At 35.0% G+C, this 17,915-nt stretch overlaps 1 protein-coding gene across 1 annotated transcript in view; it reads right to left on the bottom strand.

The window, feature by feature from the left end:
- Positions 1–4,298: 4,298 nt before the first annotated feature.
- LOC132555677 (NACHT domain- and WD repeat-containing protein 1-like) overlaps positions 4,299–17,915 on the bottom strand; it is a 29,321-nt gene continuing 15,704 nt past the window's right edge. The window contains exons 9-28 of the mRNA XM_060220031.1: positions 17,121–17,266; positions 16,062–16,164; positions 14,745–14,957; positions 13,609–13,939; positions 13,168–13,320; positions 12,700–12,846; positions 12,366–12,579; positions 12,029–12,185; positions 11,104–11,272; positions 10,297–10,656; positions 9,814–10,062; positions 9,135–9,405; positions 8,803–8,932; positions 7,887–8,055; positions 7,366–7,499; positions 6,848–7,103; positions 6,247–6,414; positions 5,387–5,553; positions 4,761–4,905; positions 4,299–4,396 (exon numbers count right to left, since the gene is read on the bottom strand). Coding sequence (XP_060076014.1) covers positions 4,299–4,396; positions 4,761–4,905; positions 5,387–5,553; positions 6,247–6,414; positions 6,848–7,103; positions 7,366–7,499; positions 7,887–8,055; positions 8,803–8,932; positions 9,135–9,405; positions 9,814–10,062; positions 10,297–10,656; positions 11,104–11,272; positions 12,029–12,185; positions 12,366–12,579; positions 12,700–12,846; positions 13,168–13,320; positions 13,609–13,939; positions 14,745–14,957; positions 16,062–16,164; positions 17,121–17,266 — 3,780 coding nt within the window. The remainder of the gene's footprint in view (positions 4,397–4,760; positions 4,906–5,386; positions 5,554–6,246; positions 6,415–6,847; positions 7,104–7,365; positions 7,500–7,886; positions 8,056–8,802; positions 8,933–9,134; positions 9,406–9,813; positions 10,063–10,296; positions 10,657–11,103; positions 11,273–12,028; positions 12,186–12,365; positions 12,580–12,699; positions 12,847–13,167; positions 13,321–13,608; positions 13,940–14,744; positions 14,958–16,061; positions 16,165–17,120; positions 17,267–17,915) is intronic.

The raw sequence follows: 17,915 nt of genomic DNA, 5'->3' as shown, positions 1-17,915 counted from the left end.
CCCGCGTTTTGTTTTCCAATCCACAGAAGAGGCGGTATATTTATACATAAACGTTCTCTCGACACTTTGAAACGACGTTGGTCGGACCAAGCCGTCAACAGTAATTGGGACGTAAGATCAGTTTTGTTTTTATGTTGTTGGGATGAACATATATTTGTGAAGTTGTCACCTTATTTCAAATGCATATATTGAAGCTGCTTTTTGCTTCTCCTAAAGACTGTCATCAGAAAAAAATAAACAGCATTTCTGACAGATTAAAGGGATATTCCTGCAGTGATATTCCTGGATGCCAGTGATAAATATTTGTCGAAGGGTTCAAACTATCTATCCATGTATTTGTTTCTTGGTCACGGCAGAGACATATTATACAAAATCTATATCTGGTTGCGGTCAATAAAACACTTGTTTGCGGGGACAGAGGAGGCGGGAGGCGGGAGGCGGGAGGTCGGGAGGTTGATGACATTCAGAAACTTATGCATTATACTAAGTGTAACTTACGTTACCATTCAGCTGTTGCTTGAATTTTCGTTATCCTTGTTGAAATATAACTGTGCTTTTTTTAAATACCGTACATTGCACAAGACAGTGAAGTTTTGGTCGAGTTTGATATCATTAGGAAATAAGATTACGGAAGATAAAGGAAAAAGAAGATGTGTAAAAGTGTTATTAATCATTTAATGGAAATTTTAAGAAAACAAAATGTGCATAAACTACTCTAAAAGGAACTACAAATATGGAACACGAAAAAAACCCTATCCTAATTGATATATGACTCCATTTCCGTTCTATCGATATGTGGAAACCATTATTATAATCATATTAAATCAAAGTGTAATCTACATTATCCTCTTTGTAATTTAACTTATGCTGTTTTATAGCTTTAATGGTTTCATCTTAGAATGAATAGTTAAACAACATCATAAACATTGACAATTGATTGGTAGTTTCTGGTTAGTTTCTTTTTGATACATGGGTTGGAGTTTTGATACATTACAATTTATCATCGCTTCTTGAACTGTGTTACTGAATTCTAATACACCTAATTTCATTTCCCATTATGTCTATGAATTGACGAATGTCTGAATTGTTAATGTTGCATTGTATATCAAAGCACTAATGAAACATATTTGTGACGTTGAATATTTTACTTGTTCATAACATCAAATCAAACTCGTAGAATATTACACATTTATTACAAATTTATTCTGCTTTATTTAATAGTCAACCATTATTTCATTTTTAGAGTCTGAACCATGAAAATTCGTTTTAAACCTCTACCGAACTTTAATTTTAAAATTAAAACGCTTTGAAACATATTTGAAGATTTTTTTTTGTATATTTTCCAAAACATATGGACGGTTTATCTGAGAATTGGTGTATAGTAAATCCAAGATGGCGGATATGCAAATTAAGTAAGCGAGCTTAATCTGCCGTATATGAAGTATAGGAGGCACCACAGGTAGTAAGGCGTTGGGAACAGGAAGTTAAGGGATCGGGAATGTGTTCCAAGTTTCTTATTGTCAATTTGATACTCTGTTGTATATTTATTAAAAGCTTTGGAAAATGAATTATTTTGCATAATCGTATATTATAGAGAATAGAGATGCCAGCCCTATCTAACATTTTTTAAAATTTAAAACCATTGTTCTTATGCACATAAATTACCGACATCTTCCAAAATACTGTTCATTTTGAAATAAGTAATAATCAAAATGATATATAATACAAACAACTTGTATAGAAAAAGCATGTTTATTTCATTTCTGTTGATACGCTATTGTAAGGATTAATTTAAACATTTAGCCTGATCATACAGGCATTCACGTAGCAATAGTATACAAAAATACGCACATTGTATCAAAGTATTTGGGTGTGTATAAGTAAGAAAGGGTTGGACGGACTTCCATTAGTCAGATGCTATTATCAGTAAGAGAACATTACACATGTGTGTTAGTTTTGATTACACAAAAATAAGATTGAAATAAGCACGTATTTCAAAACGAGTTACAAAAGGTTCTCGTTAACGACATCTTAAATCATGTCCGATTCCATAATAACAATGGACATTTTTATCTTAAAAAAATTAAGAAAGCCAATTAAGACTATAGATCATGGACATTTTTATCTTACAAATAATTAAGAAATCTAATTAAGATTATAGATCATGGACATTTTTATCTTACAAATAATTAAGAAATCTAATTAAGACTATAGATCATGGACATTTTTATCTTACAAATAATTAAGAAATCTAATGGATTATTTTTATCTTACAAATAATTAAGAAATCTAATTAAGATTATAGATCATGGACATTTTTATCTTACAAATAATTAAGAAATCTAATTAAGATTATAGATCATGGACATTTTTTATCTTACAAATAATTTAGAAATCTAATTAAGATGATTATAGATCAAAGACAACTTGATAATATCATTACATAAAACATCCGAGACACAGTTGTACGAGATAAACTCATACACTTCGTCAACTCTACGTGATGGGGTATCACAGGTCCTCTAAGCAGCATTGATATTAAAGCATTTATTTGCAAACTGATTCCTGAAGCATATGCTTTACATGACAAACGTATTATGATGATATTAACAAAACCGATTGAGGCGTGTCTTTCGACCAAATTTCACCTCCTCTTTTTTACATAAAACTATCACCGTGTACAGTGCCATATACAGGGTCAGTGGTATTTTTGACGCGAAGTCACGAATCCGATGCTACATCGTACACAACGAAGCTAGACATATTGATGATCACATGCTGATCACATGATGACTGAATTGACTGATCTTCTGGACATGGATTGTATACCAATATATAACAAGATATACTTATTGATACAGCTAATTCCAACGACAAGAAGTCATATTAACGATTTCATGTCTAAACGTGTCAAATATCTAACCAGGAGTTCTATAGATAGTACAGTACATAATGATCCTTTAAATGAAACTGTTTACTATTAATAATTATGTACAAAGATGTCAGTATCACGGACCCTCTCTCAAGATTCCAGATTGTATGTAGTAACTTAATTAAGATAAACAAGGCACAAAGATGTCAGTATCACGGACCCTCTCTCAAGATTCCAGATTGTATGTAGTAACTTAATTAAGATAAACAAGGCACAAAGATGTCAGTATCTCTCAAGATTCCAGATTGTATGTAGTAACTTAGTTAAGATAAACAAGGCACAAAGATGTCTCTCCCTCTCTCAAGATTCCAGATTGTATGTAGTAACTTAATTAGGATAAACAAGGCACAAAGATGTCAGTATCACGGACCCTCTCTCAAGATTCCAGATTGTATGTAGTAACTTAATTAAGATAAACAAGGCACAAAGATGTCAGTATCACGGACCCTCTCTCAAGATTCCAGATTGTATGTAGTAACTTAGTTAAGATAAACAAGGCACAAAGATGTCAGTATCATGGACCCTCTCTCAAGATTCCAGATTGTATGTAGTAACTTAATTAAGATAAACAAGGCACAAAGATGTCAGTATCACGGACCCTCTCACAAGATTTCAGATTGTATTAAGGAACCTATTGACAACGTCATATTACTATTCTCTCTCACACCTGCAAATTATATGTAATGTAGATACACTGAACATTTACACGTAGAAACATTTCTGACTAGCTACATGTGTTATGAATATAATGTCTTAATGCCAATGACAGCCATTGTGTACTACAATGGTCAGACACTACTAAAGGGTTTGAATAGAAATACCTCAATCTAAAAAGATATGGAATGATGAGCGATCTCGGTCACGTGGTTGTCTCGGAAACAGGTATCTTTCAGCATCCCATATCTTCAATTGTATCATTTTTCATTCTTTAACTTTCATCATCCACTATCTTGCGTCATCCTTTATCTTACACAATCCTGTACACTAGTATTTTATCATCATGTACCTCTTTCGTCCTTCTATCTTTCATCCTCCTCTTTCTTATTCATCCTCTTTTAATCATGTGCTATTGTTTATCATCCTCTATCTTATTCGTCTTCTTTATCATCTGCTATTGTTCATCATCCTCTATCTTATTCATCCTCTTTATCATCTACTATTGTTCATCATCCTCTATCTTATTCATCCTCTTTATCATCTACTATTGTTCATCATCCTCTATCTTATTCATCCTCTTTATCATCTACTATTGTTTGTCCTCCATCTCTCAGCATCCGATATCTTTTATCGTATCGTGTTTTTCTTCCTCCTCCATTTTTTATCATCCTGTATCTTTTATCATTCATTTTCCTTCACGCTCTCTTCCTTAATCATCGTCATCACTTTCCTCTTCGTCAGTGTCCATATCATTTTCATTGATCACGTAATCTTCGTCAACCTCAAGGGATAAGGCTGGATTAGAAACTAGAATAACAAATATTATATATTACCATATCTATATTTATTGTAAGTTCAAATAACATATCAAGAGAGGAGGAAAAGCTACAAAATGGCTGCTTTATTTAGTGTGTGTTACAAAATGTTTCCGATTTTAATACTCTGAAAATCTAAAAAGTATGTCAGATCGTTATTCGGGTAGTAAAATAACGAGTAATACATTCCATTACCAAAGTAAGAGAATAAAGGTGACATTAGATTTGGAATGCTATGCTCATTATCATATTAATAATTGAAAGATAACGAAATTAGGACAATTTTCGAATACAACATTAACGGATATTTTCTGATTTGTTTTGTCCTCGGTTTAACATATTTGTTGAAGTCTTACCTGATCCCTTAAACAGCATAGGACAGGAAGCTAGACTGGTGGAGTTATCAACCCCTTCTACCCTCCAGTGAACAAGGCGCGCATTAGGACTCTTGGAAGATGCTATGAATTGCTTTCCATCTTCACATATTCTACTCGATACAACCTGAAACGATTAGTGATACATATATTTCCAATATGTTACCAATCTCTAGATCATACACTGTTCTGTCAACATCCCCCAAATTTGTTTTCATACCAGCAAATATGGCGTTAAACACCAAGTTTCCTTTTTTGTCATTCAAAGACATCTAATGTGGTCTATCTTGTAGATGCACAATATTTCCCACTATTTCGCTCCTTTTTATGATTCCAACAAACCGTAAACTACAACCATGGACACTTTTAATCATTGTTTGACCAAGGGAACAACATTTGTTTTTCTTTCAAATTCCAGGATGTTTGTTTGTTTGTTTTATGTATAATTCCAGACTTAAACTACATATTTATTTGCAATATCAAACTGAAACAGTTCACTCCATATATGCCATCTTGTGTTTGGTCCTTTCATTATATATTGAGCATTTTCTACCCAGAAACTACACACTGGTACATTAATTACACATCAGAGACAGGTCTTGACCTACCGTATGGTCTAGTCTGTAACTCGCTAAACATTCTAATGTAGCTTTATCCCAAACTCGAATAGCATTCTCTTCTTCGTATGTTGCATACGAGAAAAAATATGGTCCATCGTCTTTCAAGAACACTTGCACGGCACTGCGATGTCCCTCCAAACGCTTCAGCAGTTCTCCTATCAACACAATTTATAAAAGAGAATTAAAAGAAAATTACAAGTGGTATTATAAAACAGTTTATAACAAATGTAGTCTTGTTATTGGAATGAATGAGCCAGGTGCACTCCTGGTAATAACAATGTACTAGCTGCAATACACCGCTCATTTAGAGGTTCGAAAGGCTAAACGTGACTCTAGAAGGTTAGGAGTCTCGGTTTCGGATTCCCACTGGAGACATTGAAATAAGTACTAACACTAACGGGTCCGTTACAGAAGTCCTCCAAACAACTTCTTTAGTCGTGAATAATGTTTACAAGTACAACTGAGTACAACTCAGGAGGGGCTGCGGAACTCTGGCGTACACATTTTGAAATTTTAAGCACTAAACGAGACACTGACAGGAAACACTAGATAATCCCTTGGTCGACCAGTTTGCCGAATCAGAAAAAGGACACCACCATTGTATTTTAGACGTCATATTGCATCTACATACAAAATTAAATTGCATTAAAATAGAAACATTTTAAAATTACGACCAATCGAAAGCATCCATTTTACAGAATAATAATAATGATAATATTAATAGTGGTAAAATCAGCAAGTCCCCTTGTCTGGGACCCTACTAATGACTTCCGCTAGCCTTTTCTTGCTTATTTCTCCAAATGGAGACATTAATGTTTTCATGAGAAGCTCTGATATCATCATATTACCTGTGTTTCTATCCCAAACTCTGAGGATGAAATCATCGTGGACAGTAAGCAGTCGGTTGTCATCTAGTACGTGAATCTCATCCACCGATACGTCTATGCCCTTCCTGTTGGCGACCTCAAAGTAATGGTTCTGGTACTCTCTGTCTTCACACAGGGTCACCCGTCTATCTGGTAGTACACGAATCTAATCTTATATTTCTCGATTTTATTGTTCACTTCACAGTTCGCATAGATTTTCAAATAAACCGATTAAAATTTAAAAAAATGTTACAACTTCGTTAGTAATGTATCATAGCCAAAAATACAGGAACTAAGTTACCATGTGGAAAGTAATACATATCCCTCACAATATACCGATAGGAAATCAAATAGCTAACGGTGATGTTCCCAATAGAGTTTACATATCAAACTACGAATACAGTTGTGTTAGTATATCGTTATATCATTCCAGGCTTTTCCTGTCATTCTTCGGATATATTTCTGATGTATTGTTGACTGAATGGTCAAGTGGATATATCTACAACAACATCATCACATTGTACTTGTACGTGACAATCGTCAACAAAAAAGCCATGCTTCATGTAATTACAAGAATACTAACTTTCTTTGTGACTCCAAACAACGAACGATGCTAATTTGTATTTTTCCTGGGATGATCCGGAACTATCAACGTACGAATTGACACCAAATACAAAGGTTTGGCCATCGCCTGACAGACATGCCTTCTCTATGGGTACATCGCTATAATCATACTCTGTGGGAGAAATCGTTCGAACACACTGTAATGTAGATATATCGTACAGGAGCCATGCACCACCAGAAATTCGTCCAGCCAATAATGTCCAACCTTTGTTAACCTAAAAAAGAATAAATTTCTTTGTATTTCTTTGTGACGCTGCAATGTTTTATAATGATTTATCATGATATTTCACTTTTAGATAATTTGGTAATGATATGTTGAGTTAGATAAGATATTGATGGTCGCGAACGAAGAATGACTTTTAAATTTCAAAAAATATTTTCCAGTGTAGTAATGCATTAACAAAAAAACTTTAACTCATCATACAAGCTAAATTACTTAATGATATATGAAACAGTGTCAATTGAAAGAGGACATACATAAAATATTTCCTCAAATGGACTTTTCTTGTCCGTTTTAACATTGGAAGGCCTTTGAATGATCGCTCTCGATTTTCCAGTTGCGGTGTTGTATATCTTAAACCTCTGCCTTCCTCTTGTTTGAGTCAATATTTCTGAAAAATAGATTTATCTTTCAGCAATAAGAAACCAGTGGCATGTTTGAATGCTTAGATTTAAGAGTTATGCACTTAGAATCATTGTCGAGTCCCTTAATGACGAAATACCTGTGTGATGCAGTTTAAGTCTATACTTGACTCATCTCTAATTCTAAATTTGTATAACAAGTTGCTAATCACTGTTGTACAATCAATTAAACCGCTTAATAGGGTGTACTATTGTATGCATTTCAAACACAGACAGCCAATTTATTTCAAGTTTTGTTTTGACAAGTATATTGATGTACTCACACTCTCCATTTTGACATCAAAACTGATGTACTTCTTCGCGAACTATATCAATGAAATATTTATTGGTATTCTGATAGATGATGCAACAGTTACCTGACCCGTCAGATTTGACATGTATATCCACAGTATAAGCGGACAAGTCGCCTTCAAACACTTTATCTACTTTCATGGTGTCCAAGTTGATGGTTTTGATTTTTCTCGAACTAGTTACCACGGCTATGTGCTTTTCGTTCAGGATCTTTATCACACCTGGAGGTGCATTCTGTGAAAAAAGGTAAACACAGCATACCTCTATATTTTTCTGTCTAGAATTTCTCTTGATATAACATTTGGTATGAATAAACTTTTATCAGGAGATTTCAAAGTTTCCAACTGGAAGCATCTTAATGTATATATCAGCTTGCACGCCTACCTCTGATGTGACTCTTTTGTATGTTGACGTAATCTCTGAACTCTCATAATACAGACTTAATCAAAATTGAGCAGTAATTGATTCGTATTTGTCAAATGTATCTAATGATATTAGAATTATAATGAATTACGAAACAAATGAATGCGACCATAAAAATGCAGCACTTATTTTACTGTGTCTTGATTCAAGTAGTAGATGTAAATATATCCTTCATCAATATACTTTCTTGCACGATGTGGCGTCTGTATGCTTTGGATTACAAACAAGAAACAAGGTTTTGCTCCAATCTGACGAGAGTAACCCAAAAAAACAAATCTAATAGTAGTTACATTCGTATAATACTATGTATTTATGACTTGAAAAAGGGTGACGAATATGTTCTTGAAGATTCTAGCAATGTAATTCCCATCTGTCTTAGTCGAAAAGTATGAAATTATATGAAATTAAGTTATGATACTAAAAGAACTTTGTGACGATATCTGATTTTTTCGTTTATCACATATAAGGTTAATACACTACAGCAGGAGGATTCGAGTCATTTTACTAAGTCACATTTATTTGTAGACTATTGATAGTTTTTGGAGAAATAGTACATACTGGCGTGCCCTCACGGACAACTTTCTTTGCATGGATGTCATAAACCTGCAGATTGACTCTCTCTGCGTCCGTCCGGTCCGTCTGTACCATAACAACAGCATAACGAGGGTTCTTCATGGGAACGAAGTGTCTAAAGGATATAAAACGCAACACTTTAATTTGAATTCCGTTTTCGAGTTGAAAGTGTTATTTGCTGTGTAATACACAGTGATGAACACTGCTATAGAGTTTAGGTACAAGGATACCTTTCTTGCCAGAATTCATTCATCAAACTTATATGTTATCGACATACGACGTAATGGGTCGCGTGCATAAAGATCACAACATCGTACCGTATTACATGACCAAGAACCAGACTTTGGTTTTTGGTCTCTTTTTCCTTCCTCTCCAAATCCCACACTCGCACTGTGGTATCGTCTGTTGCCGTCACCATGGTTTTCCATGACCAACAAATGACGTCACGTAATGGACCTGGGTGAGGAAGGATACATGATCGCTGCTCCTTCTTGAGATTCCAAACAACGACTTCGATCTCTCCGGGGAAGTAAAGGAAATTGCCAGTAGCCGTGATTCTGTAGTTCTGGGCAAAGTCCATTCGGTAACCTATACATACAAGATAGAAGATAGAAGCGATTAGGAGAAGAATGAAATATATGCCTTGGTTGAAATAAAGTATAAAAACATTTATTGTCAATATGAAATCTTCTTAAAAGGAATAAAAGAATGAAAGACCTACTTAAACAGGTTACGCGTGACTTTTTGATATCTTATACCGGACATTTACACCAAATTAATTAAATAATTAAATACCACGTCTACATAAATTAGCTCCCTGTTTTTCATATTAATGATATTAGTCGTACAACATTTTTAAAATCTTGCAAATAAAAACAGCATTCGTCTGGTTTATTAACGAAACACAAATCTAAAATATTCTCTGGGTTTTTAAAAGCAATATTATGGCAAAGTTTAAAAAAATGCAAAGAATATGGGAAAACTGAAGTATACTACCTTTTATTGTTTTAAGTTTGTCCAATGTTTTGATATCATAAATAAGCAGGTCGTTGTCGCGAACATTAGATAAAATGAATCGTTGTTCATCAGGTATAATCACAATGGCGTCTATAGTGAGATTCGGTTGACCGGAAGTCTGTTCGGTACTGAAAACCTGTACCCAGTTAGTGAGGTTCCGCTTAGGGAAGTTGTATACAGTGAAGTAGTGCTGATCGCTGTCCGTCAGGACCACGTAGTTTTCAGAGGCTGGGGAAAATCAAAAGTGTGTCAGCAAACTATCTGATTTAATACCATTGTATGCATAACATTATGTATATTTTAGAATTCGAATATTGCTATTTGCTAAAAATTGACAACAAAACTTGCAACGTAACAAGTCATTTAAGAATGAATGAAGCTGTTTTTTGGCAACATGTATGTGTTGCACTTATTGCGATCGAATTTACATGCAGGTCATCTTAAATAGAAAGTGCATATTACCCGCAATGGCACTTGGCATGTCCATACAAAATATCAGCTTCGATTCTGAGACTTCGACCGTAGCAACATTATCACCATTCTCCATATTGTATACGTCAACAGTGTCATCACAAAACGTGGCCAGTAGTGATTTGTTCTTGCCTCCAACAGCTGACTGGCCGCCGAGGTTGTCTATAGAGAAAGCAATTTCGCCTGACTGTTGTATGGCGATATAATCGTCAGCGTAATCCACGAGGACATGCCTGTCATTACACACATAACGCACTTGAGTTGGATTCAACTTGATGCCATCGTATGATTTGAGAAGTTTCCCTTCTATCAAATCCCAAGTTTTAACAGAATCTTCATCGTCATCCGAACCTGGAAAAAATGTGCGCAAGATAATATTTGTTGTACGCGAGAGTCAATTCACAGTAATAAATCTATGGTATTTGCGAATTTGACAGCAGCTAAAATAGAATTGAAGAAACCAAATAACCATTCATTGTAAAGTGTCTGTCTAAATCATCATGAATACAATTTCACGGTACGCCTTAATAACCCGAATAAAGTCTGTGTGAAAGTTGTCTGTAGAGACGTTAATAAACTGTGTGAAAAAAGAAAAGAAATGATACTATATTTATTTTTGTCTACAGAATGTGGAAAAGAAGAAAAATGCCGAATTTTCGGACAGTTTCCTCACAATCATGTAGTGTACTAAAGCGTAAAAATGCTTAAATATCATCACTTAACCTGTTAAATTAGAATACATTTTATAACAATACCCATAAAAAGGTATTGCTTATTTGATGTGGTACAGCCTCTTACATGATACGGCAACTTTTCCGTTCTGTTTAATGTCCACTGAAAGGATAGGACCTTGATGTCCAGTCAGACAATAGATAAGCTGACCACCCGGCTTCATAAGGACTTCTTGGTCTGGAGCAAGGAACGGCACATTACACTTCTCACACTGTCGGAGAAGGTCAATCGAGAGCTGCAATATTGCAAAAATAAAGCATTGTGATAAAAAACTTTAAAATATAATGTTCTAACTACCCTTATAGATGACTGTTAATATTATTGTAAATGCAATAACATTGCACTCGGATAGAAAGATTTTGTGCTGTCTGTTGTCAGCTTATTATTTTGCAAGGTGTCCTTTGACAAGACCTTTTTGGTGGTACCAAAATTTTTGACCATGTGATCTTGACTGTGATCTTTGATCTACGTTTGAAACACAAGAGGTATGACTTTGATATGTGGCATGCGTGTCCTTGTGACATGACCTTTCTGGTGGCACTATCCTTTTTGTCCATGCTACCTTGGCCATGACCTTTTCACTATATTTGAAATAAAGAAAATCATTACCACAATGAAGACATAAGTCTTTCACAATGTGAACATGCAATTATCACATACCTTTCACAGTAGAGTTTTAATGTCCCACTTCAGAATTTGTTGCAACCGGGGTATGGTGTTTCATACACACATCTTGCTCTTTATGTTTGTATTATTTGTGCGCTGTTTTTGGCAGTCCGATACAAATCATGTCCTTGATATTAATAAACCAGAGAGACATTCCTCTATTCCTATTTGATTTTGAGCTCAATTTTAAGAAAGGTTGTGATATTTGTACCATTAAAGCACTATTGATTTAATGAAATTCTCTTACACGCCAAGCGATTTATATATTTTTTTCTGTCGAATCAATATATATATATATATGCGATTGCATAAACGGTGTAGCTACCTTTTCTCCTGCCAACCTGTCCAAGAGTTGTGGAGCCAACTGAAAAGGATCGTACAACAGTGCACCCTGGGACATCTCAATGGCTGCTCCTACAGTTTCAAGGTCACTATCTTTCGGAAACACTTTCCGTGCAAAGGCAAAATCATCCAGAATGGGTCTGATCCGCGAAAGAAAAGGAGTGTTTCATTATATCAATAAACAACAATAAAATAGAAAGAATAGGCCCATAAAGAGTCCGAACCTTCATTGGCAAAATAATTATTTAAATATCACTTCTATCTCCAATCAAACGACAAATGAAAACATGTATGAGCAGCATAAATCGTATGATTCTCACCGTACAGAAGAAGCCACAACTTTGGCCTGTAAAAACTCGAAGTTCAGAAGACATTCGTTCTTGAGTTCCAAGGCATCGACCTTAGTTCTGTGATAGGGAGAATTATTCAACCTACGTTGGTTATACGTCTTTCCATGGACAAGTGGCTGGCTTGAAACATGTCGGTCACTCTCACCCGACTTTTTCTTCTTGTCCACGTAGGGCTTTTTCTTCCCTATATGACCATAAAATAATTATGGGATTCACCATTAGTTTATAACATTTTACATTTGCTCCAATACCATTCATTGTATGGAATTGTAATGTCCCAAATATCATAAGTTAAGTAACTCACCGTCAGCCCATCTGCCGTCGAAGAAGTCTGCGAGACCTTTATTAATCTTGACAGACACATTTGGTTTGCAGTATCTGGCTTTAGCAGCCTCTATGAACTGGCGATGATACCAATAAAGTACACGGATGCCATCAGCGCCTCTCTCCACTTATAGAAACAGAACATGAAAGTATCTCAGTACATAAATATATAAATATGCACGTTGCACTTTCCTCATAGCTTATGTCATATTTTTTTCAAGTTATCCAACTTATTTTCAATCTTATTTCTGAACAAAAAACATGGTATCACCAAAACTCTTTTGAAGTAATATATTCTGATATTCTAGTAAGAGTTTATATGAAGAACATTCTTTGATCAGTCAGCCAAAATATACATGTATATACATATTTTATATGCTATTTAGAGGATAGAATTAATATAATTAACATTAAAAGCATATTTTCGTCAAATTTACCACACACTGACCTATATACTGTTGTATTTCCGCCTTCAGCCGGACCAGCAGCAGGGGAGGTAATCGTCGGACTGGTGGAACCCAAAACTGGTATAGGTCATTAAGGACCTCATCGTCACATGACAGCACGTCCTCTAACTCAGATTCTGAAAGCCCATTCCTGGCTGGAAATGTAACATATGATCATATAATCCACACATTACCCTTAATCTTACTAAGTGTATCTGAATATACTGATGGTGTAATTTTAGTTGATTTACATATAGAGGCTTAACGTCTGTTAAGTGTTAAGATATACCTCTTAATTCAATGTTAGACGTTCACACGATTATCCGCATACGCAGACATGTAAAAATTTGTCTTGTGGAAAGCGCAACTATATTCAATAAACATTTACAATCATGAAACCGTTAGCATGTTCATACAAGTAATGAAAAAAGCTAAAAACTTACAAGCAGTCAAATAACCAAGTGTCCTCGACACAAATATTTCTCCGTGTTTAGTCTCCAGTTTAGAAAACAGACTGTCAATGCTGCTCCTTATGGTCTTGTTAAGAACAGTTTCGCTTTTATCCCAATAGGAATGCCATCTTTGAGCACTTTCAAATGATAGTTTCAAGAACAGTGGCAAAGGGCAGTGGTAAACACATTTGTTGAGAATGTCTAGCTGTGTAGGGGTGAGTGTTCTGTTGCGGGATTTAAGCCATTGCTGTATGATACCTTCGGCATCGGATGCTTTCAGTTCAGGCACTAACCAAAAGTTGTCTTCATCTTTGAACATAGCCTGATTGTATATTGAAAAAAGAATAATATGTTATATTCTTACCAAATATATTCGTACCTTATATATATATATATATATATATATATATACACACACACATATATATGTATATATATATAATTAAAAAAGATGAAAACTTTATGTATCGTATATATAGAAAATCAAACACTTGACATGGCAAATAAATTCGCTGACGTTTTTAGGCCTCGCGGTCATCTTCAGGGGATTGTATTACGTAACATATTAATTAACATTGTGACGAAGTATTATTGTGTGTATATATATATATACAATGTATATACATATATAAGGATACTATTTCGTTTATCGAAACCCTCCCTACTATTTCCTAAATCGACTCGTCAAGGATACTTCAATTATGTTACTGATGTATTGTGTAACGGGGATGTTGCTTGGAATGATGTAATTTATGTATTTTGTTTGATTTATAAAAAAGTGAGATAAATATGAAAAAACATCCATGATGATAAAAAATATCACGTTTTTCATGAACAGAAAACTGGCTGTCACACCGGCTTTGTATATCAGAACATGTACCTGACTGGTGTCAGTCGTTATTCTAAGATTGTACATTTCCCTAACATGGTTATTATTTTACATATTTTCTTTCTTTGTTTTCAGTCAAATGTTATACCTCAGTGGAAAAAAATATAAGTGATGATCATGTTTGACAACTCCCGAGTGATTGATACCAAACAGAATCGTAAACTAATACTAGACAGTAATCTTAACAATAAACTGCTTAATAGGGAGAGAGAAATTAACTGATCTTCTCCTTTCTCACCTTGAGCTTTGGAAAGCATTCAAATTCTTCGTCCTCGAGAGTTGATACAATCAGTTTAACATGTTTTCCGATCGTTCTGGGTAACCAGAACAAACTTCTAGCGTTGTAGGAAATGTCGATTTGATCTAGGGAATCCAGAAGGATGATAAGCGGCTGTGCAGGTTTAGCAAAACTCAGTACGAATTCGAATTCCTTCGACAATTCCTGAAGGCTCTGTATAAAATTAATGTTCACAAAAATAAAAATGTTTTATTGTAATAATGTCAGAATTTTGAAGTGTCCTCTAAGCAATAATGTATCCACAAACTTTCACAAATATTCCGCTAATTATCGATTAAGAGAACTGTAGGCAATTTCGATTACAATCATTTTACCTCTGCAACGTTTACTCCATAGGAAACTGAAAAACCTAATATCTATACTTTATTTGCATTGTTTCGGTGAAACAATGACAGTGCCATTTTAACCAAAGTTTCAGGAGAGTACAAAAGCTCACACCGCCCAATTCTTGGAAAAACAAGTTAATCTAGATATGTATTACATTATATCTACCCATTTTTTGAATCATTGATTGATTTACACTCTGTTGAAATAGAATCTTGACATTCATCCAGAAGAAGTGGTATTTTACTGCAGTATCTTTACTTCTCCTTTTGGACTCCGTCCCTCTGGCTCCATGGGGGTGAGGCCCATCGTTTAAAAAAAGTAATTCACCATTGTCCAAGAATGCTTAAGACCAAATTAGGACAGAATAAAATAATTTCTGGAGAAGAATGATTTTGAAGAATTTCATCCATTACCCCTTGGGGTCTCGGCCATTCTGCCCCAGGAAACCGAGATCCACAATGTATACAAAAGTAATTCCTAATAATTATGGTTGTTTCAGACCAATATAGACATTCCTACAGGCAAAGGATTTTAAATAATTTTATCTATTTCCCCTATTGTGGACCAACCTTCTATCCCAGGAAGCCGAAACAAACCGTTTATAAATCTCTAATCCCTTTCACCGAAGGATTTTTCAGACCAGATTTTGACAAAGTCGAATAAGATCTATAGCGAAAGATGGGATTTAGAGAATTTGCTAGAATTCCTTTTTTGGGCCCCGTCCATAGATCTATAGGGGGCCGAGTCAACCATTTATATAAACTTTGTCCCCCTTCCCCAAATGCTGTTTTTAAGCAAATTTGGTGAAAACTCGCTCAGTCGTTCAGGACCAGTAGTGAATTTCAGTAAAACGTTGACGGATTCCCGACGGATGCCGGACGGACGACAAACGACGCGCCCTGGCATAAGCTCACCGGTACCTAACCTCACCTCTGGATTGAGTGATGACTGATTGTAGATAGCTTTTATCTGATTGATGACGGAGATGAGTAGACCGTTGATATTAGAACTATCCGGTGTTGTTCCAATAAACCTATTGAACATATAATACAAACTGTTGGTTAATAAAACAAAGCAGAATTGAATTCCAATAATCAAACTGATGGTAATATATATAGTGTTATAAAATGCATGTATATTCTATTTACGTTCTGAATGCCCTCTAATCGTATGATCAGTGATCTTTTAGGACCTTAGCATCACTGATTCCGAGAAGGGTGAAACGGCTGCAATTTAGTTCATCTTTGTTCACGTGGTGTCAAGAAGGGTTATCGATTTATAAATAAATTCATCATTAATGAGAATCCGGAATAGTGGGAACATGAATATTTGATTCCAAATATGACAACCACAACTCAGCTCTGCGTAATATACATTAAGGTAAGACTAGTTAGCATTTGCCAATAATGATCAACTATTGATTACTTTCTTTCAATACTTAGTTATACTGTCTTCTTTATCAGAAGATAATTATTACAGGAACCATGATTGTATGTTCACAAACAACGACTTTAAACGAACTGGGTGTCTGATATATACCAAGGTTCTGAATTTGTTTAAAACAACTTCATTATTATTTAGAAATCTGTAGTAGAAATAGAAACAAACTCTCCGACAATTTACAAGCTAAAGCTTGGAATTTATAAAGATATGTAACAGACAGTTGATTATAATGAGACGAATTGTTATAAGTTCTTATATACTTGTCTTCGAATAATCTCTGTTAATATATGTATTAATTTTTTAATACTTTATATTGCTTAAAATACAAACTAATAATTAAAACATCAACTAATAAATGTTCTTTGTCAACACTTAATCTGTAAGCAAACTACTTAAAAGAGGGTGGTTTCAAGGTGCTTGTAATGTTGTATAACTCAAGATATTGCAGGTACTAGCTGTCATTTCTCTCACTTTTGGAAAGCAATGTAGAAATAAATACTAAAGAAACAGAAGTTTTTTTATTTAACATAAGTAAATACTGTATACCTGAGCACAACGGCTGGCTGCGTGTTGGAAATCCACGTGGGTGCGAGCTTGGCTGTCATGGCCATCAAGGACGTCTTACCACAGCCAGAGGTTCCGTGAATAATCAAAGGTTTTGTGGAGTCAGACGTGAGGTATTGCTTGATTTTCTATGAAGAAACGATGGCATTTCATGTCAATACACTAACAAGTCTTAGCTTTAGGAAGTAATGAGAAAAATGTTAATTAAATTTTAAATAAACGATATTGTATTTCCAAAACATTCTGCTGACAGCACGAGGTTTGGGTATTGCAAACGATATCAGGAAATATGGCACATCCCATTTACCTAAATGTTACCAATACAATACGAGGGCTGATTGGTAGGTTGTGAGCCTCATATTTAAAGGTTTAACTTTTTGCGGACATATTGCATTACATTTTCCTTTTCCTGACCGTTCAGAATGTCCCCCACTGCATGTATGACATCATCAAAGTGGGTACCGGAAATGGCCTTGAATGAAAACCTGATGGAGCGAGATAAGACTAATATGGCAGAAACTCAATGAAATCAATGACACAATCGTTAATGGCAGCCATGGCAATGACAGACTTGTGAACGGGGCAATGTCCTGGTGACACAACACACCTTACTGTGGTTTTCGATTCGCTTGAGTTTAATATTTTCTCTTAACTGCCTCAGAAGCTGGATCTGATTGTCCATTTTTGCCTAATGCACCAAATGACGCCTGTCTTCGTTTACAAAGGCTGCCTTAGATAGTAAGGAAATAATGGAGCTGAAAATGGACATCCCTCATA

The sequence above is a fragment of the Ylistrum balloti genome, unplaced genomic scaffold (assembly GCF_031769215.1).
Source record: "Ylistrum balloti isolate Yb309-2 unplaced genomic scaffold, AGI_CSIRO_Ybal_v1 Utg370510, whole genome shotgun sequence".
In the NCBI taxonomy this organism is placed as follows: Eukaryota; Metazoa; Mollusca; class Bivalvia; order Pectinida; family Pectinidae; genus Ylistrum; species Ylistrum balloti.
Note: the sequence above shows the minus strand (reverse complement) of the source record. Positions and strands in the feature narration are given on the sequence as shown.